At 46.6% G+C, this 27,251-nt stretch overlaps 1 protein-coding gene across 6 annotated transcripts in view; it reads right to left on the bottom strand.

Moving 5' to 3' along the window:
* PDE10A (phosphodiesterase 10A) overlaps positions 1 to 27,251 on the bottom strand; it is a 938,782-nt gene that overhangs the window by 759,667 nt on the left and 151,864 nt on the right. For all 6 annotated transcript variants that reach the window (XM_075596713.1, XM_075596710.1, XM_075596711.1 and 3 more), the window contains one exon: positions 26,993 to 27,121. In XM_075596713.1, coding sequence (XP_075452828.1) covers positions 26,993 to 27,121 — 129 coding nt within the window. The remainder of the gene's footprint in view (positions 1 to 26,992; positions 27,122 to 27,251) is intronic.

The raw sequence follows: 27,251 nt of genomic DNA, 5'->3' as shown, positions 1-27,251 counted from the left end.
CGCAGTTAGAGTGACTGATTCAGCCTCTCTCTTACTGAGCATCTTTAACAGACAGGCAGATCCCGGTAGGATTAACACAGCAGGGACCTCTGCTATGTTAATCCGATGTGCCATTAGTCTGCAGCGACAAATTTTGAAATAATCTCGGGCAAATCTCGAAATCCATTTCAAGAAATGATGGGATAACGGCCGCTGCATATGTAAAGGATTCCATATTCTTATAGCATGCAATAGACTACCAATGCTTTCTTCAGTTAATTCAATACTGTTTTCCCACAACGATGCTTTAAGTATATACCATGTTTGGTAAATGTCATATTTATTATCTCATGATGTATTTGGAAATGTATACATTTATATTTCTCCTTATCTACTATAGCAGTGTAAGCACACTGCCTAGGTATACTATTGGCTCCTCTCTCTGCTTACATTCATCCTGTTACTAAATCTTGCAATCCCTGAAGGCAGTCTCATCTCTGTTCCATTTGTCTCTACAGCACTCGCAACTCAAACTTTTTTTTTTACTTTTGGCTCCCTATCTGTGGAACTACATGTACCTCATGCTCAGCACTCTCCAATCCACTTCCCACATCATCTACAAGTCACGGCTAAATTCCCACGTCCTCGGTGGAGCACTTCGTTGATTAGTTCTGGGCTTCTCCTCGTACTCCCAATATACTTACTTGCCCCATCAAATATGTGCTCTATTGCACTTGCTCCTATTGTACTTCAAGTCTCCCATAATCCAATTTAGATTGTAAACTCTAATTTCTTTCTTTTTTTTACACTTCTTTTTTTAACTCTGCTGTGTAACTTTGCCCATTATCTCAATGTACTATCTGTGCATACATTAGCGGCACTACATAAATAAACCTAAACAGTACATAGAAATTATTGTTGTAATTTTACAGTCCCATTGTACTGCACTGCAGAATACGTTGATGCATTCTAAATAAATCATGTTAATAATAATGAAAATAAATCTCTAATTGAAACCTAGTGTAGGAGAGGTAAACACAATGTATTTATATATTCTGGATTTTTTTAGCGTTCCTTAAAGAGAGTACCACACAATAAAAAAAAGCAAGTACCCCACAATAAAAAAAAAAAATATTTGTTTGAATTTGACCATAAACAAACAGAATTTAAAAAAAATTATTTACATTTTATTTATATACTGGAATAATTAATTTTCCTTTTTTAAATATATTTGTGTCTTTAGACAATTTTTGGTTCTTTTGACAAACTAAATTATTTTCTCATTAGCCAAATCTATGATTCATGTTTCTGCTCACATTCGTAAAACTCCAATAAATTGCTTGGGATTTGTGCCCATAAGGCGTGTAATATAGTGTGAGCGCGTGCGCTAGTCAATTATAATTGGCTGTGTTAGCCAGACGTTTATACAGTGGTGTGAAAAAGAAAGTACACCCTCTTTGAATTCTATGGTTTCACATATCAGGACATAACAATCGTCTGTTTCTTAGCAGGTCTAAAAATTAGGAAAATACAACCACAGATGAACAACAACACATGACATATTACACTGTGTCATAATTTATTTAGCAAAAATAAAGCCAAAATGGAGAAGCTATGTGTGAAAAACTAAGTACACCCTTAGTGCTTCCATAGGAATTAAGATGCTAAGTAGTAGACAGGTGCTGCTAATCAAATGCCCTTGATTAATTAATCATCAGCAAGTGTGACCACCTCTATAAAAGCCAAAGGTTTAGCAGTTTGCTGGTCTGGAGCATTCAGGTGTGTGTGTTAACACAATGCCAAGGAGGAAAGACACCAGCAATGATCTTAGAGAAGCAATTGTTGCTGCCCATCAATCTGGGAAGGGTTATATGGCCATTTCCAAACAATTTAAAGTCCATCATTCTACAGGGAGAAAGATTATTCAAAACTTGAAAACATTCAAGACCGTTGTCAAATCTTCCCAGGAATGGGCGTTCCAGCAAATTCACCCCAAGGTCAGACCGTGCAATGCTCAGAGAAATTGCAAAAAAAACAAGAGTTACATCTCAGAATCTACAGGCCTCAGTTAGCATGTTAAATGTTAAAGTTCATGACAATACAATTAGAAAAAGACTGAACAAGTATGGTTTGTTTAGAAGGGTTGCCAGGAGAAAGCCTCATCTCTCTAAAAAGAAAATGGCAGCACGACTTAGGTTTGCAAAGTTGCATCTGAACAAACCACAAGACTTCTGGAACAATATCCTTTGGACAGACGAGACCAAAGTGGAGATGTTTGGCCATAATGCACAGCGCCACGTTTGGCGGAAACCAAACACATCATATCAGTACAAACACCTGATACCAACTGTCAAGCACGGTGGTGGAGGGGTGATGATTTGGGCTTGTTTTGCAGCCACAGGACCTGGGAACCTTGCAGTCATTGAGTGGACAATGAGCTCCTCTGTATATCAAAGTATTCTAGATTCAAATGTGAGGCCATCTGTCCGACAGCTAAAGCTTGGCTGAAATTGGGTCATGCAACTGGACAATGATCCCAAGAACACCAGCAAATCTACAACAGAATGGCTGAAAAATAAAAGAATCAAGGTGTTGCAATGGCCCAGTCAAAGTCCTGACCTCAACCCGATTGAAATGCTGTGGCTGGAACTTAAGAGAGCTGTGCATAAACAAATGCCCACAAACCTCAATGAACTGAAGCAACGTTGTAAAGAAGAGTGGGCCAAAATTTCTCCACAACGATATGAGAGACCGATAAAGTCATACAGAAAACGATTACTTCAAGTTATTGCTGCTAAAGGTGGTTCTACAAGCTATTGAATCATAAGGTATACTTAGTTTTTCACACATGGCTTCTCCATTTTGGCTTTATTTTTGTCAAATAAATCATGACTGTGTAATATGTCATGTGTTGTTGTTCATCTGAGGTTGTATTTACCTAATTTTAAGACCTGCTAAGGAACAGGTGGTTGTTATTATGTCCTGATATGTAAAACCATAGAATTCAAAGAGGGTGTACTTTCTTTTTTACACCACTGTATACATGGGGCGCGCACGGTCATGAGCGGTGGCGCGGCAGACCAGGGAAAATACAATAAAATTGTATTTTCGCGCTGCTGCCACGCCGCAAACCAATCACAGTGCGGCCTAACGCTGTGACGTCAGAGTCACGCCCCCTAACCTCGCGCATCACCGCTTGCACCCTAGCAACTAAACGCGCACGCCATGTGCATCGCCGGGCGCCCGCTCGTGCAGCAGCAAGGACTATATAAAAAGCCTAAAACTGGTCAGTGAATTAAGAATACCACAGCTGGGTTCTCTGAGCTTGAAAAGCATTGTATTGCTACACATAGGTTAAAAGCTACAAAACATCATCAAGATAAGAAATGCAAACCAGAAACAAACTGTCACGCTTGTGCGAGCCCACAGACAAGACCTGACCCCCGGCACTGAGGTGGGAAGGACAGTGCCACACACCCACAGTAGCGAAGGCGGGCCCAGTAGGTGGTTTGTAGCGTTCCTGGGTCTGGGTATGAAGAAAAAGGGTTAATCCAATACTCTCCAGGTTCCAAGGGTAGGAGAGGTACACGTAGTCGTTATCCGTAAGCCAGGGGTCACGAGCCAGAGAAAATCCAAATCCAAGTTGGTACACGAAAGGTTAATCCATAAACCAGGGGTCACGAGCCAGAGAGAATCCAAATCCAAAGCCAGGTCGGTACACGAGAGGTAACTGTAGAAAACAAGCAAGACAGGGCTGGACAAGCCAGGCACACACAAGGCTACACAAAGTCTATGTTCAGCAAGGTATGCCAGGAAGAGGCAGTCTTATATAGGAGACAGGAACCAGTAGGGGAGGGAGCGGAGGCGGGGCCTCCGCAGATGCCAGGATAGGCTGCAGGAGACAAGGCTCATAGCAAAGCTTGACACGTAGCTGGGGCTCGTTGCACGCCGTCATGCGCGTGCACCGCGCACAGCGGAGGTGCGGCGCATCCCAAGGGGGCAGAGCTATGCTCAGTGACCATGCATAGAAAGAGCGGGTGCGCGCACGCTCTGTAACAGGAACGGTGATGCGCACATCAGCGGGGGGCGAATATTCGGCAGCTGCCGCTGCAGTACTATAGATAAGCGAGGAGGGAACGCGCCGCAAGGGACGCACTCCCCGATTCCTCACAGTACCCCCCCCTTCAGGCGAGAACTCCGGGCGAGCCAAAACAGGATTACTCAGGGATCTGGGTGACATGGAATTGTTCCTGAACCCTCTGGGCATAGTGGAAGATCTGCGGCAAGGGCATTTGTCAGCGAGCGCTTTCTTCAAAAGAAAAAGCAGTGGCACAGCAATCAATATAAGGTCAGCACCCCTAGGTAGGTGAGGTTTAGAGAACATCAGGTCCAAAGTCTGGGCATCCTCAGAGGTCACAGGGCACACCGAACAGCATCTGGAAAAAAGCACACCAGTGCCCACGGTGGGAGCACAAGAAGCGGGGACTGGCACCACAGGTAAGGCAAGAACGTCCAAAAGGAGCGCTACAGTCTTAGAAGAAAGCACCAAAAAGTCCAGAGAGGGCACATCAGGTACTGCACAGGGAGCAATGGGTAGCGAAGTTGACTTGGGAGTGGAAGTCCAAGACTCTATGGCAACTGGAGATATTGCAGAAGAATCAGTGCAGAAAAAATCTGTTTTGTACACAGGGTTCTTTGAATCAGTACAGACATTTGGTATTGCTGAAAGTTCCATGAGAGACAGTCCAGAGTTCATAGCAGCAGTCATGCAGTCTGTACTGGGCATTTGCAAAACAGCAAGGGCAAGACTAGGTACGTTTAATCCGGAATGGGTATTGGTGAAAGGTCTGCTTGTCACAGAAGTGAGTGTCTGAGAATCCACAGTAGGTATAGCAGATACTATAGAAAACTTTGTGGCAGGAGCGTTAGAAAAAGTCAAAGGGACCTCAGACATTGCAGGTGAGTCGGGGAAACTTGATTTTAAAGCAGGAGTCTTATCATTATCAATAGCACTATCACACACTACAGGAGAGTCAGAGATAAGTGTTTCACACATAGCAGGGAACTCTGAGACAGAGAAATATGACTTAGCAACTGGATCCTTAGATGCAGCAACAGGAAACTCAGACCTTGCAAAGGAACCAGAGACAGATAAGCTTATCTCTGGAGTGGTTGGTTGGGAATCAGCAAAAGAGGAACCAATTACAGTGGGAGTTACAGCAGGAGTATTAGTGACAGGCAAATCACTTACTACATGAGAGTCAGAGGGAGGAAAACATGCTTTTACATCAGGGGCTTTGGAGCTTTCACAAATTAACTCAGGAACTGCTGGGAACTCCTGGGATGCAGTAACAGGGGACTGAAGACGTGTAAAGGAATCAGAGACAGAAAGGCTGATCTCTGAAGTGGTAGATTGGGAGGCAGCAACAGGAGAACAAATTACAACGGGAGTGTCTAAGGAAAAAGGCTTGGAGTCAAAGGAAGAAATCTCAAATGACTGAGGGGCAGCAGTGATTACACTTGGTACTGTAAAGGGTTTAGAGACAAGTGCACTGGTCTCTGAAATGAGTGTATGAGAGTTTCTGCTAAGTACTGCAACAGGATTATAAAACTTTGACAAGGCTAACCTGAACTCTGAAAGTGAATCTTTAGGTGCAGTGGCAGAAAACACAGACATTTCAGAGAGGGTACTCTTTAAAACAGGGGTTTTAACATTTGTGATAGGCATATCACATGCTACTGGGGAGTCAGAGAAAGGGAAGGCTGCTATGACATCAGGGTTTTTAACAGTGGTACAGGTTAACACAGGGAGTGCTGGAGAATCATTAGATGCAATAACAGGAATCTGGCACTTTGCAGGGAAAGGAAAACAAGGAAACTTTGGCTCACAAACTTGATTCTGAGATACAGAAGCAGGGAGCTGAAATCTTGCAGTGGGAGGAGTGAAAGAAAACTTTGAGTTGGAAACCTGATCTGTCAATGCAGGAAAGGAAGGCTCTAAGGAAAGAGATTTAGAGACACAGGCAGGGATTTCAACTTTCTGAGAAACTGGAAGGGTAACACTAGGTACTGCAAAGGTTTTAGGGACAGGGACGCTGGTCTCAGGAGTTGGAACTTTAGTTAGGGCAGAGCGGTGAAAACAGTAAATCCCAACAGGCTCTGTAGCTTGAGCTTTAGGAGGAGCATAATATGAAACGTCTGTCTTTAAACCCAGAGGTTGAGTAGTAGCATGGGTTAAAGCAGATCCTGCATGAGGGTCTGAAAAAGGAGAGTTTGACTCTGAAACTGGAGGCATAATAAGTTCATCGTTTGGCTGTAGGAATGACACTTTGGCTTGAGCAATACAGTCATTTGCAATGGGAGCTTCGCAGAGCTGACTTGCAGGGGTTAAATCAGGCACAGCATTAGAGTCAGAGGAAAGGGAACTTGAATTTGAAACTGGTGACTTGAAAAATTCCTCCTTTGACTTCTGACATGCTACATCAGCTTGGGGATCACAAGAAAATCGGGGTACCCCAAGGGGTCTTGTAGCTGAACATGAAGCGCAGAGGGACTGCCACATAGCAGGTAGGGAGACCAGGGACAGATCCTCCCCTTTCATGATCCGGTCCAAGGTTAGGGAGAATCTTTCAGACAGGGCCGAAAATTCAGACAGGGGCAGGTTTTTAGACCGAAACTGGCTTAAACCCACCTCAGGGGGGTCAATGTTTGTTGGGCTGAACATACTGTCACGCTTGTGCGAGCCCACAGACAAGACCTGACCCCCGGCACTGAGGTGGGAAGGACAGTGCCACACACCCACAGTAGCGAAGGCTGGCCCAGTAGGTGGTTTGTAGCGTTCCTGGGTCTGGGTATGAAGAAAAAGGGTTAATCCAATACTCGCCAGGTTCCAAGGGTAGGAGAGGTACACGTAGTCGTTATCCGTAAGCCAGGGGTCACGAGTCAGAGAAAATCCAAATCCAAGTTGGTACACTAAAGGTTAATCCATAAACCAGGGGTCACGAGCCAGAGAGAATCCAAATCCAAAGCCAGGTCGGTACACGAGAGGTAACTGTAGAAAACAAGCAAGACAGGGCTGGACAAGCCAGGCACACACAAGGCTACACAAAGTCTATGTTCAGCAAGGTATGCCAGGAAGAGGCAGTCTTATATAGGAGACAGGAACCAGTAGGGGAGGGAGCGGAGGCGGGGCCTCCGCAGATGCCAGGATAGGCTGCAGGAGACAAGGCTCATAGCAAAGCTTGACACGTAGCTGGGGCTGGTTGCACGCCGTCATGCGCGTGCACCGCGCACAGCGGAGGTGCGGCGCGTCCCAAGGGGGCGGAGCTATGCTCAGTGACCATGCATAGAAAGAGCGGGTGCGCGCACGCTCTGTAACAGGAACGGTGATGCGCACATCAGCGGGGGGCGAATATTCGGCAGCTGCCGCTGCAGTACTATAGATAAGCGAGGAGGGAACGCGCCGCAAGGGACGCACTCCCCGATTCTTCACACAAACATGGTTCTCAAGCTACCCTTGCTGAAATGAAATAAGCTACAAAAGTCACCATTGCAATGGATCATTCTTTAGAGCAGGGGTGCGCAAACTGGGGGGTACAAGATTTTCTGGGGTGGTGTGGCAGTTATAGAGGTCCTTTAAATTAAAGGCATTTAAATTAAAGGCTGGTGGACCGCGCAAGGCCTCTATAACCTTACCTTCTAGTGATGCGTCGTCATAATAACCCGATGAGTCGATGACGCCGTGAGACCACGTGACCATTGCAACGTGACGTCACAAAGCCCCACACGTCATTTTACGCCGGGGCCGAGGGGTGCGAGTCGCAGAGGAGAGCAGGCAGGGGTGCGCACAGGGAAAAGTTTGCGCACCCCTGCTTTAGAGAAGTTAATACCATTGAAGAGGAAACAAACCAAAATAATCAGTCTATGAAGTTTCTTCAATAAGATTTGCTTAGTTTTGAAAAGCGGCCATTATATTGTATTGTATGTCTTTATTTATATAGCGCCATTAATGTACATAGCGCTTCAAAGTAGTAATACACATGGTAATCAAATAAATAACAGATAATATAAATAACAGATCATGGGAATACGTGCTTTAGACATAAAAGTAACATTAAGGAAGAGGAGTCCCTGCCCCGAGGAGCTTACAGTCTAATTGGTAGGAAGGGAGTACGTACACAGACAGTAGGAGGGAGTTCTGGTAAGTGCGTCTGCAGGGGGCCAACCTTTGTGTATCATTTGTTCAGAATATCCACAGTGCTATTCATATGCTTCTTTAAGCAAGTGTGTCTTAAGTTGGGTCTTAAAGGTGGATAGAGAGGGTGCTAGTCGGGTACTGTGGGGAAGGGCATTCCAGAGGTGTGGGGCAGTCAGTGAAAAAGGTTTAAGGCAGGAGAGGGCTTTAGATACAAGGGGGGTAGAAAGAAGACATCCTTGAGAAGAACGCAAGAGTCTGGATGGTGCATAACGAGAAATTAGGGCTGAGATGTAAGGAGGGGCAGAAGAGTGTAAAGCTTTAAAAGTGAGGAGAAGAATGGAGTGTGAGATGCGGAATTTGATCGGAAGCCAGAGAGGGATTTCATGAGGGGAGATGCTGAGACAGATCTAGGAAAGAGTAGCGTGACTCTGGCAGCAGCATTTTATTATATTAACCACATAGCCAAGACGGAGCACCTACCAACATCCCCTACGGATGCAAGTATCTATGAAAGCACGGGGTAGCCGGAGCTGAAATTAACGGGGTTCAGCTCCGGAGACCCCCTGCTTCAATCCTATGTAAAATAGCTTCCTTTTTCATTTCAATTTGTTTGGCATTTGATATCTTAGAATTTTCGAATGTTATAAGAGTGATGAGCAGTATATAAATGATTCATTTGGTAAAGCCGCATGTGTTACCATGGCAAAAAAAGGTTTCCCATGGGGGAAAAAAAAAGAATGCTAAAAGGTAAAAATAATAGCAAGTGTTCAGGACTGTTATGTAGCCTTCAAAACCTACGAGCCCATATGAGCCAGTCATTCGTCAAAACGCACCTTCCGCACTGGAAGACACCTATTTACTTGAAAGGGCTTTAAGGTGTCTTCCAGAGTTGGAAGGTGTAAGGATTATGGAGACACGCCGTTCACGGCATGTCTCCCACTTACCTGCTGCCTCGCCTGACATCCTCGTGGCTCGCAGGGACGCTGGAGAGAGGCGCGCGAGTTCCTGCACAGTGCGCGCGCACGTTCTTCTTTCTCTTCTGCCCTCGGATCAGGGCCTGGGGCCGCGCACGCAGCCGCAGGCGCTGTTACACGGAGGCGCGGCCACACGGAGGCGCAACCGCCTCTTAAAGGTACAGTGAACAGAACTTCCGGTGACGTCACCCGGTATGGACGGCTGCTAGAGGAGCTCCTGAAACCCGCGGGTTATATAGCGAAAAAAACCCCACTTAAACTCAAAATTTACGGACGAAAATAGTCCCCTCAGATAGATAAACAGAAGGGGAATGTCAAAAACAAAAAAAACGAACAACCAGGCTGTTTCCAAATTTTTCTCACCGTCTCAACGAGGGAAAGCAAGCACCATGAATCCCCAAGATGGCGGCGGACCGCATGGCGCTACCTCCCAATCGGGGAAAAAGACCCAGCCGAGAGAAAGCCCCTCTACAAGCCCAGAACATGCAATAACCAGGGCATATTTGGAGGAACTGATGGCAGGAATGGCTGCTACCCTCAAAACCTCCTTCCAAACGGAATTGCGGTCTGCAGTGAGCGACATAAGGAAGGAGATCTCAGGGCTAACAGAAAAGACCACTACCCTAGAGAACAAGCTCTCCGAATCCCTACAAAGACAGGGAGAAGCAGAAGAAGAGATCAGCCGCCTGGGTGAAGAGATCTCCCTCCTCAAAGAAAGCATGGAAGAACAAGAAAACCGTGACCGGAGACAAAACATCCGTGTGAGGAATGTTCCAGAGTCAGTCACGCAAAACAGATTCGGCCTTACCTCCTGGAGTTTTTCAACCTGGTCTGCGGGGAGATGGAGGAAAGGGAGATGGAAATGGACAGGGCCCATCGTGCGTTAGGACCCAAGTCTGACGATCCAAAACGCAGAAGGGATATCATAATAAAAATGCATAAATACACCTCAAAAGAAAAAATTATTTCAGCATGCCGAGACATGGGAGAAATAACTTTTCAAAACGAGACCCTACAAGTGTACAACGACTTGTCAAAAGCAACAAGAGACCGCAGACGGGAGCTAAAGCCGCTGACTAACCTGCTTCGGGAGAAGGGAATACAGTACAGATGGGGCTTTCCGTTTAAAATCTCGGTGAACAGAAATGGAAAGTTCCTGTCCATAAAATACCCCGCGGACATGGCCCCATTCGCAAAGGCCTTGGGCCTAACCCCTCCACAGACATAGCTATCAAGCAACCTGTCATCTGGAGACGCCGCAGGAGACCCACCCCGGACATCGGAGAGGATCGCGGCCCAGCACTCCAAAGACAAGTAGTAACAGCCGCCACCGCACCCAAACAACACCCCCCTACGTGATCCCGAGGGAGAGAGGAGACCCACAACCACATCGGAGGGCATCCCGTCGGGCCGGAGCTGTACCTGGAGAGAAACCGCTGACTTCCCGAACAAGCCAACACTGGACACCGCTACCCACATCAGACCACGTGTCATCTACTCCCGCGATGGCACCGGAGCTGATCCCACCAGCCGAGCTGAAATCCTGGCTCACACTAGACTCGACCGGATGGAACAGGATCGTGGTTTCCCCAATGCCAGGTTGTGATGCGAGCCTGGCTCCAGGCCTTGTTCTGCTATGCCCCGACCTCCAGTCTTTCAGATTAGTCCGCAGGGGTGTTCGCTCCACCCCCCCCCCCCCTCCAGCCGGTGGTCCCTGATTTTTCTGGCCCACGGGGGGGCGGGGGGGGTACGGCCCATCAACAAGTAAGCAGCAGAGCCCGAACCAACAAAAACACATTGGCTCAAAAGACGGAGGACAACTGCGACCCCGAGGACCCAGTCCCCCCGATTTGATTTAAAGGACGCACAAACATAAATTGAGGTTTGGCGCCCTGGAGGCCGTGAGTAATATAATAAAATGCTATATCATAGAAAGTACCCCGCGACCCCCCCCCCCCCGTCTCTGCCTTAACCCAAGCACATAGCCCCCCCCCTCCCCATCCTCCCCCCCTCCTTCACACGTCCCCCCCTTCCCCCCACACACCTCCTCTCACAACCCCCCCACCCTGGTCCCCTTTCCCACCCCCACCCCCCCAGCCCCCACCCTCCCCCTCACCCCCAAAACCCAGGTCCACAATACATGGGAGTGATATATATAAACCCATGAATCACTAAACTGCGCAATACCCAACAAATCAACAAATTTGTAAACTGACTGCACAGGTCACAGCATGCAAAATAGCCCTAGTCATCCTCCCCTTCTTCCCCTCTCCCCCCACACACCTTTGCCAGCAAACTCACTGATCGCCAAAAGGTTTACAATACAAATGTGAAACAGATAGGCACGACAATGGTACTGTATAAAAGCCGAAAAGTATATATAACGTGTGGAATGCCCCTATGCCTCCCCTTATACTTCCCCCCTCTAGAACGACACCCAGAGGAAGTAAAAGTACATAGAAAAGCCATAAGTATCCTCGCTGATCTCTAAACAGCACATAGCATACTCATGGGACAGAGTGGTATAACAGATGTAACATACAGAACCGTGAAATGCCTGTACTGTTTGAAATGTGCCTTTGCCCTCCACCCCCCACCCCTCCCACTCCCATCCCCCCCTCGGCGCTAGATAAAGTTGAAAAATATATGCAATGTGTGATGTGCACCTATGCTTCCCTTGGAATAGCACCCAGAGGAAGCAAGGGTATGTAAGGAAACTAAATATGCCTTGGCTGACTCCCAGACAGTATATAAGAATACTTATTGCATAGAGTGGTATAAGAGATACAACATACAAAAATGTGAAATGCCTGTACTGCCTGAAATGTTCCGTCAACCTCTCCCCCCCCCCACTCCCCCCCCCTCCCCCCTCCCCCCTCTTCCCCCCCCTCCCCCAACTTTCCCCCCCCACTCCCCCCCCCCTCCCCCCACTTCCCCCCCCCACTCACCACCCCCCTCCTCCCCCCTCCCCATTCAGACGAAGCAAATTTACAGAAGAAAGTTGAAACTGCCTGGGTGGAAAATCAAAATGTGCACAGTGGGTCCGTGGTGTAATGTTACATAACAGATGCTGAACAAAAATGCGAAATGTTTAAACTGCCTGAATCACACCCTCACCCCCCCTATCTTCCCTCACCTGTGGATTAGGGATCTACGTAAAAAAGGGGTTAAGTAAATTCTATAGAGGGTTTGGACCCCTCTAGCGTCTAACGGTGGACTGACCCGGAATCACCCCAGAAGGGCTCTTATAGCCCAAATGCCGGCTGTTTTTAAAGCTGGCAAAAGTTTGTTGAGGCCTTTTCAAGGCCTCGTTACAACCTATTTCTATCAGCTGACTCTGTCCCAGCTGATCTCCGCCCTACCCCCTCTGACCCTCCCCCACGCCCCCCCCCCCTCAGCTTAAAATAGCCATTCTAGCCAAAAAAAGCTCGCAACTCCCACACCTACAGAGACATAAACTAGACTCAGACTTACTGAATCAGGGCCTCTCAAATGAGAAAGATGAGGCCTTACGGTACCTCCTAAAAAAGAACCCAAATGGCTAGCCAAACCACAATTAAATTCACCTCACTCAATGTGAAGGGTCTCCAGAATAACCGAAAAAGGAGACTAGCACTCCAAGATATGAAAAGATCAGGGGGGGACATCATATTTCTACAGGAGACCCACTTCACATCACAAAACCCCCCAAATTTATTCAAAAAAGTGTTCCCAATGTGTTTTTTCGCATCATTTACTAGCAAAAAAAGGGGTGTAGCTGTCCTGATCAGACAGGGCACCCCATTCAATCATATCAAAACAACTGCGGACCCAGAGGGTAGATTCCTAGTGGTATATGGCTCCTTAGCGGGCTCAGCGATCGCTCTTATCAATGTATATGCCCCAAACGAGAACCAAACCGAATTCCTAAAGAAAGTACTCGAGGGCATAGACCCAGGATATCTGTCATCGATGATAGTGGGAGGGGACCTAAACATGGTCCTCAACCCTACCGAGGACAGATCGACCACAATGGGTCCCACCCGTACAACCCCCTCCCAGATCACAGGGAAAAGGTTTAGGGGAATCCTGAGCGAGTTTTCACTGGTGGACATCTGGAGAACCCAACACCAGGGCCAGAGAGACTATACTTTCTACTCAGCACCTCACCAGACCTACTCTCGAATAGACCACTTTCTGGCCACAAAAAATGTGGTGGCGGCAACAACTGACTCCGACATAGGACCGATCACATGGTCTGATCATGCCCCGATTACCATAACCTTCACAACACCCTTCGAAAAGACAATAAATTACTCATGGAGGCTAAATGACTCACTACTCAACCATCCTGAGATAGAAAGAGAGATCAAAGCTGCCATTCGAGACTACTTTTTTTTTAACTCAGGATCCGTCTCCTCACCAGCAATCCTGTGGGAAGCCCATAAGGCAACCATTAGAGGGAAATTCATCTCCATCGCATCCCACAGGAAAATAGTCCGCCAAAAACTAATAAAGGAGCTCACGGATGATATCAAAATAATAGAACAAACTCATAAAGCTAACCCCTCAAAAAAAATATATAAAACATTGACAACAGCTAGAGCAAAACTTAGACAAATCCAGCTGGAGGATGTTGAGAAAGCCCTCAAATGGACCAATCAACAATATTATGATAAAGGGAACAAGGCAGACAGACTTCTAGCGACTAAATTAAGAGGGGTGCATAAACGGTCCCAAATCACGGCGATCAAGAGTAGGTCTGGTGAGATACAACATAGTGACAATAAAATAGCAGCCGAATTTACAAAATTTTACACCGAACTTTATAACTTAAGATCCAAAAATGGCCGCCCCGAACCAGTAGCATCCGAATTAATAGCACAATACTTAGATAAGTGTCAGCTTCCCACACTAACGGAGGAGGAAAACACAGTCCTCAATGATGAGATCTCAAAAGAGGAACTGGAAGAGGCGGTCAAATCATTAAAAATCACTAAGTCTCCTGGCCCAGATGGCTTCACTAATGTCTACTATAAGAGATTCTTGCCAGTATTATCCACGCATCTCCTAAGAATATTTAACGATTTTATGGAAGGAAATCAAATCCCTACGTCAATGTCCCTGGCCACCCTGGCCATAATACACAAAGAAGGCAGGGACCCGATGCAATGTGGAAGCTACCGTCCAATCTCCCTGCTTAACTGTAATCTCAAACTATATAGCAAAATACTCGCAAATAGATTGAATCCCATTTTACCAAGATTAATAGATAAAGATCAAGTGGGATTCGTAGCAGGCAGACAGGCCTCGGACAATACCCGAAAGATAATTGACATTATTGAACATGTCCATCTCACAGGGACCAAAGCACTACTCCTTAGCTTGGACGCAGAGAAGGCGTTCGATAGAATAGACTGGCTATTCATGGACCATGTTATGCGCAAATTCGGCTTCAAAGACGCATATCTAGAAGGAGTCCGTAGATTATATCAAAATCCATCTGCAACAGTAAAACTACCAGGGGGCAGTAACCAGAGATTTGAGATTACTAATGGAACTCGACAGGGATGCCCCCTATCTCCTCTTCTCTTTGCATTAACCATAGAACCCCTAGCAGCGGCAATAAGAACCAATAGAGACATCAAAGGAATAGAAATTGGACACAGGCAGCACAAAATATCACTATTCGCAGATGATGTCATTTTAACCCTGACGCAACCCCAAACATCCCTACCTAACCTCCAAAAAGAACTCCGAGATTTTGGAGATATATCAGGCTATAAAATCAATAACGATAAATCGGAAGCACTAAATTTAAGCCTGCCAGAGCCAGAGGTGAAACTCCTCAAATTAAACTTTAATTACCATTGGAGCTCCTCGAGTATCAAATATCTGGGAGTAAAGATAACGAGGAACTACCAATCCCTATATCAACAAAATTACCCGACCCTGTTCCGGAAAATTAAACAAGACTTAGCAAAATGGGGAGGATATCAAATATCATGGATCGGGAGAATGATCTCGGTTAAAATGAACATACTCCCCAGATTATTATATTATTTCCAGACGCTCCCGGTCCACATCCCTGGCTCAGAATTAAAGAATATACAAAAACTAATCTTCCACTTTATTTGGCAGGGTAAGAAACCCAGAACCGCGAGGACAGTTCTTCTGGCATCAAGGGGTAGAGGAGGACTTGGTGTCCCAGACATCACAAAATACTACCTAGCCGCACAATTGCGACAGGTGGTAGTCTGGAATGCCAACCCAAACCAATACTGTTGGCTAGATATAGTATCATACTACGCCGGGACGCCTTCACTACCAGCTTGCCTTTGGTCCCTGAGCAGGGAAGACATGCAGAATAGTAAACTTAAATTAGGCCCAATGAGACATACATGGGAGACCTGGACGAGATGCAAATATAAATTTAAGCTCACTTCACCCCAATCCCAACTCATACCAATTCACAAAAATCCAAAATTCCCTCCTGGTTGTGAGCCCAGACAATTGGACCAATTCAAAGCAAAAAATATTAGAGCGATCGCTGACCTCTTGAGTATTGGAGAATTCCTGAGCTATCAAAATCTACAAACCAAATATGAAATAGCAAGGTTGGACGTGTTCAAGTACTGTACCTACAAATTCGGCACTTTATTCGAACCTTATCCCCAACGTTGAAATTTCCCCCTCTCACAGTTTTTGAGCGGCTCTGTCGAGAAACAGGCCACCAGAAAGGTCTTATAACACAAATTTACGCAGAATTGGAAAGGGCTATAGAAGCCCCCACACATGACTATATGCTGCATTGGGCAGCAGAATTGGAAATAGTTATAGGCCGAGAGGACTGGGAAAGAATTTGGGAGAATGCCTCAGGAACTTCCATATGTACCACAATCAAAGAAAATATATATAAAATACTGTTCCGCTGGTATCTTACCCCAGTTAGAATAAATCAAATCTACCCCCAGGCGTCCGATCTATGCTGGAGAGGTTGCGGTCAAAAGGGGGACATGGCACACATTTGGTGGACATGTCCGGAAATTCAAAAATACTGGGGAACCACTCAAAAATTAATAGAAGAGGTCACCAGCCTCAAAATCCCTATTGACCCGCTGACCTACCTGTTGGCCAGGCCCCTAGAAAATGTGGACCGACCAACAAGTAAATTAATCTCCTTCATCCTAACAGCGGCTAGATGTGCAGTGGCGGCCGCCTGGAAGAAAGTGTCTCCCCCCTCAAAACAAACGATAAAAAATAGGATACAAGAGGTAATGAATATGGAGAAACTATCGGCCTTTTTGAAAAAATCCACGGACTCCTTTAATAAAACATGGGACCTGTGGCTAACCCATATGGCACCCCCACGTCTCTAACCCAAAAATGAAAAGTAAAAAGAACGATTCTAGAAACTCCAATAGAAATAATCTGAGGACGCGATAAGCAACAGGTATCCCCCTCCCCCCCCCTCCCCCCCTCCCCACCTTCCCTTCTCCCCCTTTCTATACTCTTACTCTCTGTTTCCATACTCGCGCCCCCCTCACAACCCCAGGAGGGTCAGGGGGGCGATGAGCTTTCCTCTCTCTTTCTGGTTTCTTTAACCAAAAAATGGAGAAAACTTGTATTAGGCTGTATTAACATATATGACATGTACAATGTGAAATAAGTAATTGCCTAATAAAAAATTTTGGAAAAAAAAAAAAAAAGGTACAGTGAACAAAACTGTTGCTGCTATTGAATGCAGCCAGATTGCTGCCCTTTATGCCTCGTCTCCTGGGACTCATAAGGGACCTATCCCTGCTGCAGCTGGCTCCTTCTACACACCCCTTTATGGCTGCAATCCTATTGGACCCTCACTCCTTTATATACCTGCCAAAATCACTGGTTCTTTGGCTGAGCATAGTTCCAGTTGTCTTTACCATTCTCTGCCTCCCTAGTTCTATTTTTACAGACCTCCTCGTGTACCAAATCGGCTTCCGCTACGTCTTCCTGTACCTCTGGCATCCCGAACTCGGCACACGGCTACTCGACTCTCCGCATCTCTGGCATCCCGATCCTGGCTTACGGTAAACGACGACGTCCCTCTCTCTAACCCTGGATTTGGCAAACGGCACTCTCTACCAACCGTACCTCTCCTGCCCCGATCCGGAATCCCCGACCAATCTACTTTCAAGACGTGCCCTCGTGGCTGTGGGTGGTGTTCCTACCTTCCCACCTCAGCACCGTGGTCCCGTCTCGTTTGTGGTGAGCACATCCTAACATTATGCTCAGCCCAACAAACATGGACCAAGCTGAGGTGGAGCGGACTTTAAATGCCCATTCTGCTCTGTTTACCAGATTAGAGACTTATTTGGAGCAATCCGATAGACGGATGGATACTATACAGCAAAGCCTCCACTCTCTTACTCTTCAGGTCCGAACCCTCACTCGGCAATCTCCACTCGTGGCACCCCCTGCACAGCCTAATCCTTTTTCGTTATCTCCGTTCACTCCGGAACCACGTATTCCGCCACCAAGACATTATGCGGGGGATCCTCAAGGATGTCGGGGATTCATTAACCAATGTCTTGTACAATTTCGTCTCTCTCCCTCTCGCTTTGTGTCTTCTGTCTCCAGGGTTGGCTACATCTACTCCCTTCTCACCGACCAGGCACTGGCATGGGCCTCTCCCATCTGGGAGCAACAAGGGGCGCTCACACAGGACATCGATCTCTTCGTTGAGGAATTCCGAAGAGTTTTTGATACACCAGCACGGAAGTTAACGGCAGCTTCTGCTCTTCACCACATTAACCAGGGAGACCGTTCGGTTGCTGTATATGCGGTGGAGTTTCGCACTCTTGCTGCTGAGACGGGTTGGAACGATGACGCCCTATCTTCCGCGTTCTGGCAAGGATTATCGGAGACCCTAAAGGACGAGCTCGCCGCACGAGATCGTCCTACTAACCTAGAGGACTTAATCGCTCTGGCTATTCGGGTGGATCAACGCCTGCTAGAACGTAAATACGAACATTCTCATTATCGTTTACGGGTTCCAAGAACTCTTGCACCCTCCTTCGTGGCTCCGTCACCTTCCGGGGACATTCCTGAACCCATGCAGTTGGGGGGCAACAGACTATCTCCGGCTGAGAAGTTACGTAGGCGCACGGCCGGTCTTTGCATGTACTGTGGCAATTCCACTCACGCCGTGTCCCAGTGTCCCCATAGACCGGGAAACGCCAGCTCCCACTGAGATCCGGGAGAGTTTCATTGGGAATACTGACCCCTTCTTCCATCATCCAAAACATCCTTCCCACCAGTATAGTCTTACCTATAATGCTGTCTGGAGAGGGGATCCACACCCGGGCACGGGCGTTCATTGATTCCGGTTCTGCAGGTAATTTCATTGATGAAACTTTTGCTAGACAGAACAATATCCCTTTTGTCACCAAGGAGACGCCTGTAGGTCTGGAGGCCATCGATGGTCGACCTCTAAAGCCAGCATTTATCACGCTTCAGACGGTACCTCTCCTACTGCAGTTCGTGGACGTCCATACAGAGATCATTACTCTCGATGTCATCCACACGCCCTCTGCTGAGTTGATTTTGGGTCTTCCCTGGCTTCAACTTCATAATCCTCGCATCGACTGGACGGATCGGGAACCGGTTCAGTGGGCTCCTTCTTGTGCCAAGACATGTACCAGGGTTTTCCAGAGGATTGGAGGAGTGTCTACCATATCCGAGAAGATCAACTCCTTACCTTCTGTGTACTGGGATTTCCGTGACGTATTTGACAAAGCACGTTCTGAGGTACTACCGCCGCACCGTCCGTTTGATTGTCCCATTGACTTACTTCCTGGCGCACCTCTTCCCAGGGGAAGATCTTATCCTCTCTCTCTCCCAGAGACAAAGGCTATGAACACCTACATTGCCGAGAACTTGGAGAGGGGTTTCATCAGAAAGTCTTCCTCCCCGGTCGGAGCAGGTTTCTTCTTTGTCAAGAAGAAGGACGGATCTCTCCGTCCATGCATAGACTATCGGGGTTTGAATAATATCACCCGCAAAAATCGCTACCCCCTGCCTTTGATTCCAGAATTATTCGACCGCCTCCAGGGAGCAACCATCTTTTCTAAATTGGATCTGAGAGGTGCCTACAATTTAGTAAGGATACGAGAGGGGGACGAGTGGAAGACTGCTTTCAACACCCATGACGGCCACTACGAGTATCTTGTTATGCCTTTCGGGTTGTGCAATGCACCAGCAGTTTTCCAGGATTTTGTCAACGAGATCTTTCGGGACATTCTCAACACTTTTCTTATTGTTTATTTAGATGACATCCTCATCTTTTCTAAGACCGCTCAAGATCATATTAAACACGTTCAACAAGTACTATTACGTTTGCGGGAGAACCATCTTTTTGCGAAATTGGAGAAGTGTCAGTTCCACCTTAAATCCGTGGCGTTCTTGGGTTACGTTATCTCGGATTCCGGTTTCAAAATGGATCCGGAGAAACTTAAAGCTATCTTGGAGTGGCCTCTTCCGACTACTCTCAAAGCCGTGCAACGCTTTTTAGGTTTTGCGAATTATTATCGACGGTTCATCCGCAATTTTTCTGATACCGTATCCTCCATAACCGCCCTCACTAAGAAAGGGGCAGATCCGTCATCATGGTCAGTGACCGCTAAAGAAGCGTTTGAGAGTCTCAAGAAGGCTTTTGTGTCTGCTCCCATCCTCACCCACCCAGATCCTGGACTCCCGTTCACCTTGGAGGTAGATGCTTCGGACATTGGGGCTGGGGCTGTTCTGTCCCAGAGAACTTCTCCGTTAGCCAGACTGCATCCCTGTGCTTTTTTTTCTAAGAAATTCTCTTCCGCCGAACAGAATTATGATGTCGGAAATAGGGAGCTTTTGGCGATCAAATTGGCGTTGGAAGAGTGGAGACATTTCTTAGAGGGTACTGAGACACCCATTACCATCCTTACGGACCATAAGAACCTCCTTTACCTGGAGGGGGCACATCGGTTGAATGCTCGACAAGCCCGCTGGGCTTTGTTTTTTTCATGATTTCATTTTCTTATTTCTTTTATTCCTGGCTCCAAGAACCTAAAGGCGGACGCTCTATCTCGACAATTTCTTGCGGATGACAGGTCCGAGGAACAGCTTGAGTCTATTATCCCCTCTAGTTGTATCCTGTCTGCCAACTCCTTTGAGGTCATGAGCAAAATTCAGTCGGAACAGTCACAGACTCCGAGGGGACTCAAGGTTCCGGAGGGAAGACTCTACACGGCACCTCAACACCGCAAGAAGGTCCTCGAGTGGTGTCATTCATCTAAATCGGCAGGACACCCAGGGATACGGAAGACCAACGATCTGGTTCAACGTACCTTCTGGTGGCCAGAGAGGGCTAAAGACGTAGAGGAGTTTGTCAAAGCATGTAGCATTTGCGCTCGTAACAAGGTACCTCGTGTCAGACCTGCTAGGCTACTCCTTCCATTACCCATTCCAGATCGTCCCTGGAGTCATATCTCTATGGATTTCATTGTGGAACTTCCAGAGTCCAAAGGGAAGAATACTATTTTAGTGGTCATCGATCGTTTTTCCAAACAGACGCACCTTGTTCCTTTGAGGGGCCTTCCAAATTCCCCCAGGCTGGCAGATGTGTTTATTCAGGAGATTTTTCGCCTTCACGGAGTTCCTTCTACCATTGTCTCTGACCGGGGCTCGCAATTCGTGTCAAGATTTTGGCGTGCCTTTTCCAAAAGGTTGGGGATCGCTCTTCAGTTCTCCTCAGGATACCATCCACAAACCAATGGGCAAACGGAGAGAGTCAATCAAAGCTTAGAACAATATCTCCGATGTTTCATCACGGATACACAGGAGGACTGGGTGGATCTACTTCCTTGGGCCGAGTTTGCCTTGAACTCTCTCCGCAACGACTCTACCCAAGAATCTCCGTTTTTTATAAATTATGGATTCCATCCTTCCCGGTTACCCTTCTCTTCACTACCATCAGGGGTGCCAGCAGTGGACAAACACGTCTCTCACCTGAAGGTTTTGTGGTCTAAGATACAGGAGAACTTGAAGGTAGCTACAGGGAGACAGAAACTCCAAGCAGATCGCCTTCGACGACAAGTGCCGGAGTTCGTTCCAGGGGACACGGTGTGGCTTTCATCTAGGAATATCCGGTTGAAGGTTCCTACCATGAAGCTTGCTCCCAAGTTCCTCGGTCCCTTTCCCGTGGTTAGGAGGATTAACCCTGTGGCTTACGAACTACGCCTTCCACCTTCTATGAAGATTCCACCAGTTTTTCATGTATCTTTACTCAAACCAGTGTTTCGCAGCCCTCGCTTTTCCAAGAAAACTTCTTCTCCACCTCCGATTATGATTTCGGGTCAACAGGAGTACGAGGTCCAGTTTGTCCTGGATTCAAGAATTTCCAGAGGAGGAGTACAATACCTGGTTCACTGGAGGGGGTTCGGTCCAGAGGAACGTTCATGGATTCCTCACCGGGATCTTCACGCACCTCAGCTTCTACGGGCTTTTCATCGCAAAAACCCTTCCAAGCCTTATCATGGTCGCCCGGAGGTCGCCCCTGAAGGGGGGGGTACTGTAAGGATTATGGAGACACGCCGTTCACGGCGTGTCTCCCACTTACCTGCTGCCTCGCCTGACATCCTCGTGGCTCGCAGGGACGCCGGAGAGAGGCGCGCGAGTTCCTGCACAGTGCGCGCGCACGTTCTTCTTTCTCTTCTGCCCTCGGATCAGGGCGTGGGGCCGCGCACGCAGCCGCAGGCGCTGCTACACGGAGGCGCGGCCACACGGAGGCGCGGCCACACGGAGGCGCAACCGCCTCTTAAAAGGTACAGTGAACAAAACTGTTGCTGCTATTGAATGCAGCCAGATTGCTGCACATGATGTGTCATCTCCTGGGACTCATAAGGGACCTATCCCTGCTGCAGCTGGCTCCTTCTACACACCCCTTTATGGCTGCAATCCTATTGGACCCTCACTCCTTTATATACCTGCCAAAATCACTGGTTCTTTGGCTGAGCATAGTTCCAGTTGTCTTTACCATTCTCTGCCTCCCTAGTTCTATTTTTACAGACCTCCTCGTGTACCAAATCGGCTTCCGCTACGTCTTCCTGTACCTCTGGCATCCCGAACTCGGCACACGGCTACTCGACTCTCCGCATCTCTGGCATCCCGATCCTGGCTTACGGTAAACGACGACGTCCCTCTCTCTAACCCTGGATTTGGCAAACGGCACTCTCTACCAACCGTACCTCTCCTGCCCCGATCCGGAATCCCCGACCAATCTACTTTCAAGACGTGCCGTCGTGGCTGTGGGTGGTGTTCCTACCTTCCCACCTCAGCACCGTGGTCCCGTCTCGTTTGTGGTGAGCACATCCTAACAGAAGGTACCTTATGGTACAAAACTGCTTGCAAAATATGGTCCTTCATCTTTACCCTAAAATACATATACAGGCATACCCCGGTTTAAGGACACTCACTTTAAGTACACTCGCGAGTAAGTACATATTGCCCAATAGGCAAACTGCATCTCACGCATGCACCTGTCGTCACGTCCTGAACAGCAATACCAGCTCCCTACCTGTACCGAAGCTGTGCGCAAGCGGGGAGACTATAGAGCCTGTTACAAATGCGTTATTTACATCAGTTATGCACGTATTTGACGATTGCAGTACAGTACATGCATCGATATGTGGGGAAAAGGGAGTGCTTCACTTTAAGTACATTTTCACTTTACATACATGCTTCGGTCCCATTGCGTACGCTAATGCGGGGTATGCCTGTACATAAATATAGAAATCGAATAGAAATAGAAATAAAGAATATCACTTGTGAGCACATTCACATGTCTGAGACAGGTCTGCAACCCTGCCTTTCAACCATTATCACCTAGCATACAGTGCTCCCACTGCAGCAAGGGATTCTGGGAAATGACATGCAAATGAGCACACAATGTGTCACCTTTTGCCTGGAATATCCATTCACATGAAGCCCATTTAAGATGATGCAGCAACGTTCACACAGCTTTTTAGCACAGCATGGGACTAGCAAAGCAAGTACAAACCACTCATAGACATGTTATATGGTAAAGCTACCCAGCCTGGAAATATATCAAGGCAAGTATAAACCAACCTCACACTGATGATACCTATCAAGGTTGAAACATGTCTGTAGCAGCCTGCCGTGTGTCACCGCGTGTCTCTCCCTGGCTTGTTGTGTCTCCGTCAGATGTCTGTGTATACACCGGCACCTCTCCTCACAGCTGCTCCTGTCCGATCACCAAATGATGCGCACTAGCAGGAGCGCAGGAACTCCCAGCTGCAGCGTCTCGTGGAAGAGAGTTCACAGGAATAGCCACTCAACGCAATCAAGGGTCTCAATGGACTGAGATCTCTCCCGCAGAAATGCAAAAAATATACTATATGCTAGGTGATAATGGTTGAAAGGCAGGGTTTCAGACCCGTCTAAGACATGTGATATTCTTTATTGGCTATATGCTAACGGTGGAGGTTTTTTTGATCCCTGTTTCACCCACCACAACAATATATATATATATATATATATATATATATATACACACACACACACACACACACACACACACACACACACACACACACACACACACACACACACACACACATATATATATATAAATAAAAGAGGCCATTTTAATGATATAAATAACAGTGAACCCTTTAATTTGCTATCCTATTTCAACTCTGCCCTCTGCCAGGCTAAAAAACAACAACTTTTCTTCACTAATCCATACGTACAAGTCTAACCCACGCCGACTCTTCTCTGTCTTTGACTCCTTACTCAGACCACCCTCTGCTAACTGTTTTTCTTCCTCCATCTCACCTCAGGACTTTTCTGACTATTTTAAGGAAAAGGGTGAATCCATACATCAGGACATCCCCTCTGTATACTCATCCCATCCTACACCTCTTCCTAACTCTCATTCTGCCTTCCTTGACTCTTTTTCCGCCATCACAGAGGAGAGGATGTGTCACTGCTGATCTACTCTTCTCCTTCTACCACTTATCCTTTTGACCACACTCCCTCCCATCTCCTAAAACCACTTGCTTCTACTATAATCCCTACGCTCACACACATTTTTAACTCCTCGCTCTCCACTGGTACCTTTCCCTCCTCCTTCAAACATGCAACAGTTATACCATTACTCAAAAACAGCCAGCTTGACCCTACCTGTCTTCCCAACTATCAACCTGTCTCCCTCCTGCCTTTTGCCTCTAAACTCCTTGAACGACTGGTATTCTCTCGTTTGCTCCATTTTTGCACCTCCTATTCTCTCCTAGACCCTCAACAATCTGACTTCTGCACTGCTCACTCCACTGAAACAGCCCTTACTAAAATAACAAATGAACTACATGCTGCTCACATTACTCAACCTCTCTGCAGCATTTGATACTGTGGACCACCGTCTTCTCCTTCACACTACCTAACGAGCCTGACGAAGCTGCGCAGTCGGCGAAACGCGTTGCTCTTAATCGTGAGGAAGAGTGTTCCAGAGAGGCTTCTGTAGTCCTGCCTCAGCCCCCGGTTTTGACCTGCGCAGTTTGTTCCCACTGGACGCGGGAGGGGAGCTCTGTTACTGCAAGGGTGCCGGCGGTCTGCAGTTTAGCTGCTCTGGACATTTCATATATGTGAGTGTACATTGGCTGCCATTGTGTTAATAAATGTTTATGCTGATCTGAAATATGCTCTATTTGTCCCATTGATCGTTTGGGGGAGCTGTGGGATAGTGCACAGTTGGACAGTGCAGCCCATGAGAAAACCTTGAAGTGTTCCAGTGCTTTGGAACAGAGGACTTCTCTTCTCAGAATTTTCACACAGAACTTTCTATTGGCCTGTACTTACACATGGCCGTGTAAGTAATATTTTTTTTTTATATTTTATTACATCCTTCACCCTTCTCTGATAGGTCATTATGTGACCGAGATATGATTTTATCCACCAAGTGTGTTATTTGCTGTTGATTTGTCCCTTTCCACTGTCTGCATATCAAGGATCATGGGTAAATCCTTGTAGGGGTAGAGCATTTGGATGAGCCATTCCAAATACCATCATACTTTGGGGAACCATTGTGCCTCCACCAATACGGTAATATACTACATCCTCATCATTATGCCCATTCAACTGTATATAGAGTTAGTGCCGGAGTCTTTTTTGACCCCTCTATGCTGATGACACACACATTTACTTTTCTACCGCTGACCTAACACCTGCTGTACAGACCAAAGTTTCTGAATGTCTCTCCGCTATATCATCCTGGGTGGCCCTCTGCCGACTTAAACTTAACATGGCAAAAACAAAGCGTCTTATATTTTCTCCCACATTCCTGTTGGAAGCACCATCATACACCCAGTTGCACAAGCACGCTGCCTAGGGGTCACACTCGACTCCTCTCATACATTTTCCCCTCACATTCAAAAGGTAGCAAAAACCTGTTGTTTTTTCTCCTCAATATTACAAAGATACGCCCTTTCCTCTGTTGCTCCACTGCTAAAACTCTGACACTGGCCCTTATTCTCTCCCGTCTCGACAACTGTAACCTCCTGCTGTCCGGCCTCCCTGCCTCACCTACAATATATCCTTAATGCTGCTGCCAGAACTACTCTACTCTTTCCTAAATCTGGCTCATCGTCTTCCCAACTGAAATCCCTCTCCTGTCTTGCTATCAAATCTCGGATCACACACTCAATTCTCCTCCTCACTTTTAAAGCTTTACATTCTTCTGCCCCTCCTTACATCTCAGCCCTAATTTCTCGCTAAACACCGTCCTGACTCTTCTGTTCTGCTCAAGGGTGTCTTCTCTCTACCCCTATTGTGTCTAAAGCTCTCTCCTGCCTTAAACCTTTCTCACTGACTGCCCCACACCTCTGGAATGCCCTTCCCCTCAATAACCGACTAGCACACTCTCTATCTACCTTTGACCCATCTTAAAACATCTTATCGAAGCATACAGTATGAGTAGCTTTGTGGCTGATACTTTACACCTCATATCGACCTTGACCCCTTGCAGACACACTTGCCAGAACACCTTCCTACTGTCTCTGTATATTCTTCCTACTTACCAATTAGATTGTGAGCTCTGCGGGCCAGGGACTCCTTTCCTAAGTGTCACTTTTGTGTCTGAAGCACTCCCTCCCATTATATGTTATTTGTATTATGTGTTATTTATATGATTGTCATGTGTATTGCTGCTGTGAAGTGCTATGTACATTAATGGTGCTATATAAATAAAGATATACATACATACAAACATCTATGGCCATATTTACAAAGTTTTGCTAAGCTATAAGACACAATAGTTGATGTAAAAGACCCTTTAACATATTAAGGAGTCTTTCAGCACTGTAAGATGTCTTGTGGCTATCTTGGTAAGCATGGCCCTAATTCCATGTATATATTCTACAAAACCAGAGGAAATTGTGCAATCTTCATTTGGAAGCCCAAAACTAGCGATATGTGAAAATTAGCATCTGTCCACCAAGCTCTACGCTCAATGTTATGGGAAATGTGCAGAAACTTTTGAATGGGGACCTGAAGTAACATGCATTTGCAACAATCCTGTATTGTTAAAGTATCTTAAACTTGCAGCATTGGACATGCATTAAAGTTGGCAAATTAGAGATTTTCATTGATGTTGTTTTACCTCAACTTTAGCAATCTCCCAAATCTCTTCTTATACCGCACGACAACAGAAGAAACACAAATTCCCAAATGCCATAATGCAACATCTTCAAAAAAAGGTTGAAAATGACTGTTCTAAATCAACTAAAAACCTGTACTTCTAAACAATTGAAATCTAACAAAAAACACTTCATACCTTCGTGTCTATTGTTTTTCTTCTTCATCCATTTTGATACAGTTTCAGAGGTGACACTTTCTGATATAAATTCATCAAGTACTTGGGGATGGAGAGACAGATATGCCTTCACTTTTTCATCTGTTAGACCTAGAAAACAGAAAAGCTTGTAGAAACCCAGCAATATTTAAAAAAATGTCTGCAAATAGTAATTACGGTGTCTCTCTCAGACGCACTCACACACACTCTCTCTCACACACACACACACAGTCTCTCACTC

Source organism: Ascaphus truei, chromosome 4, assembly GCF_040206685.1.
Source record: "Ascaphus truei isolate aAscTru1 chromosome 4, aAscTru1.hap1, whole genome shotgun sequence".
Taxonomy (NCBI): domain Eukaryota; kingdom Metazoa; phylum Chordata; class Amphibia; order Anura; family Ascaphidae; genus Ascaphus; species Ascaphus truei.
Note: the sequence above shows the minus strand (reverse complement) of the source record. Positions and strands in the feature narration are given on the sequence as shown.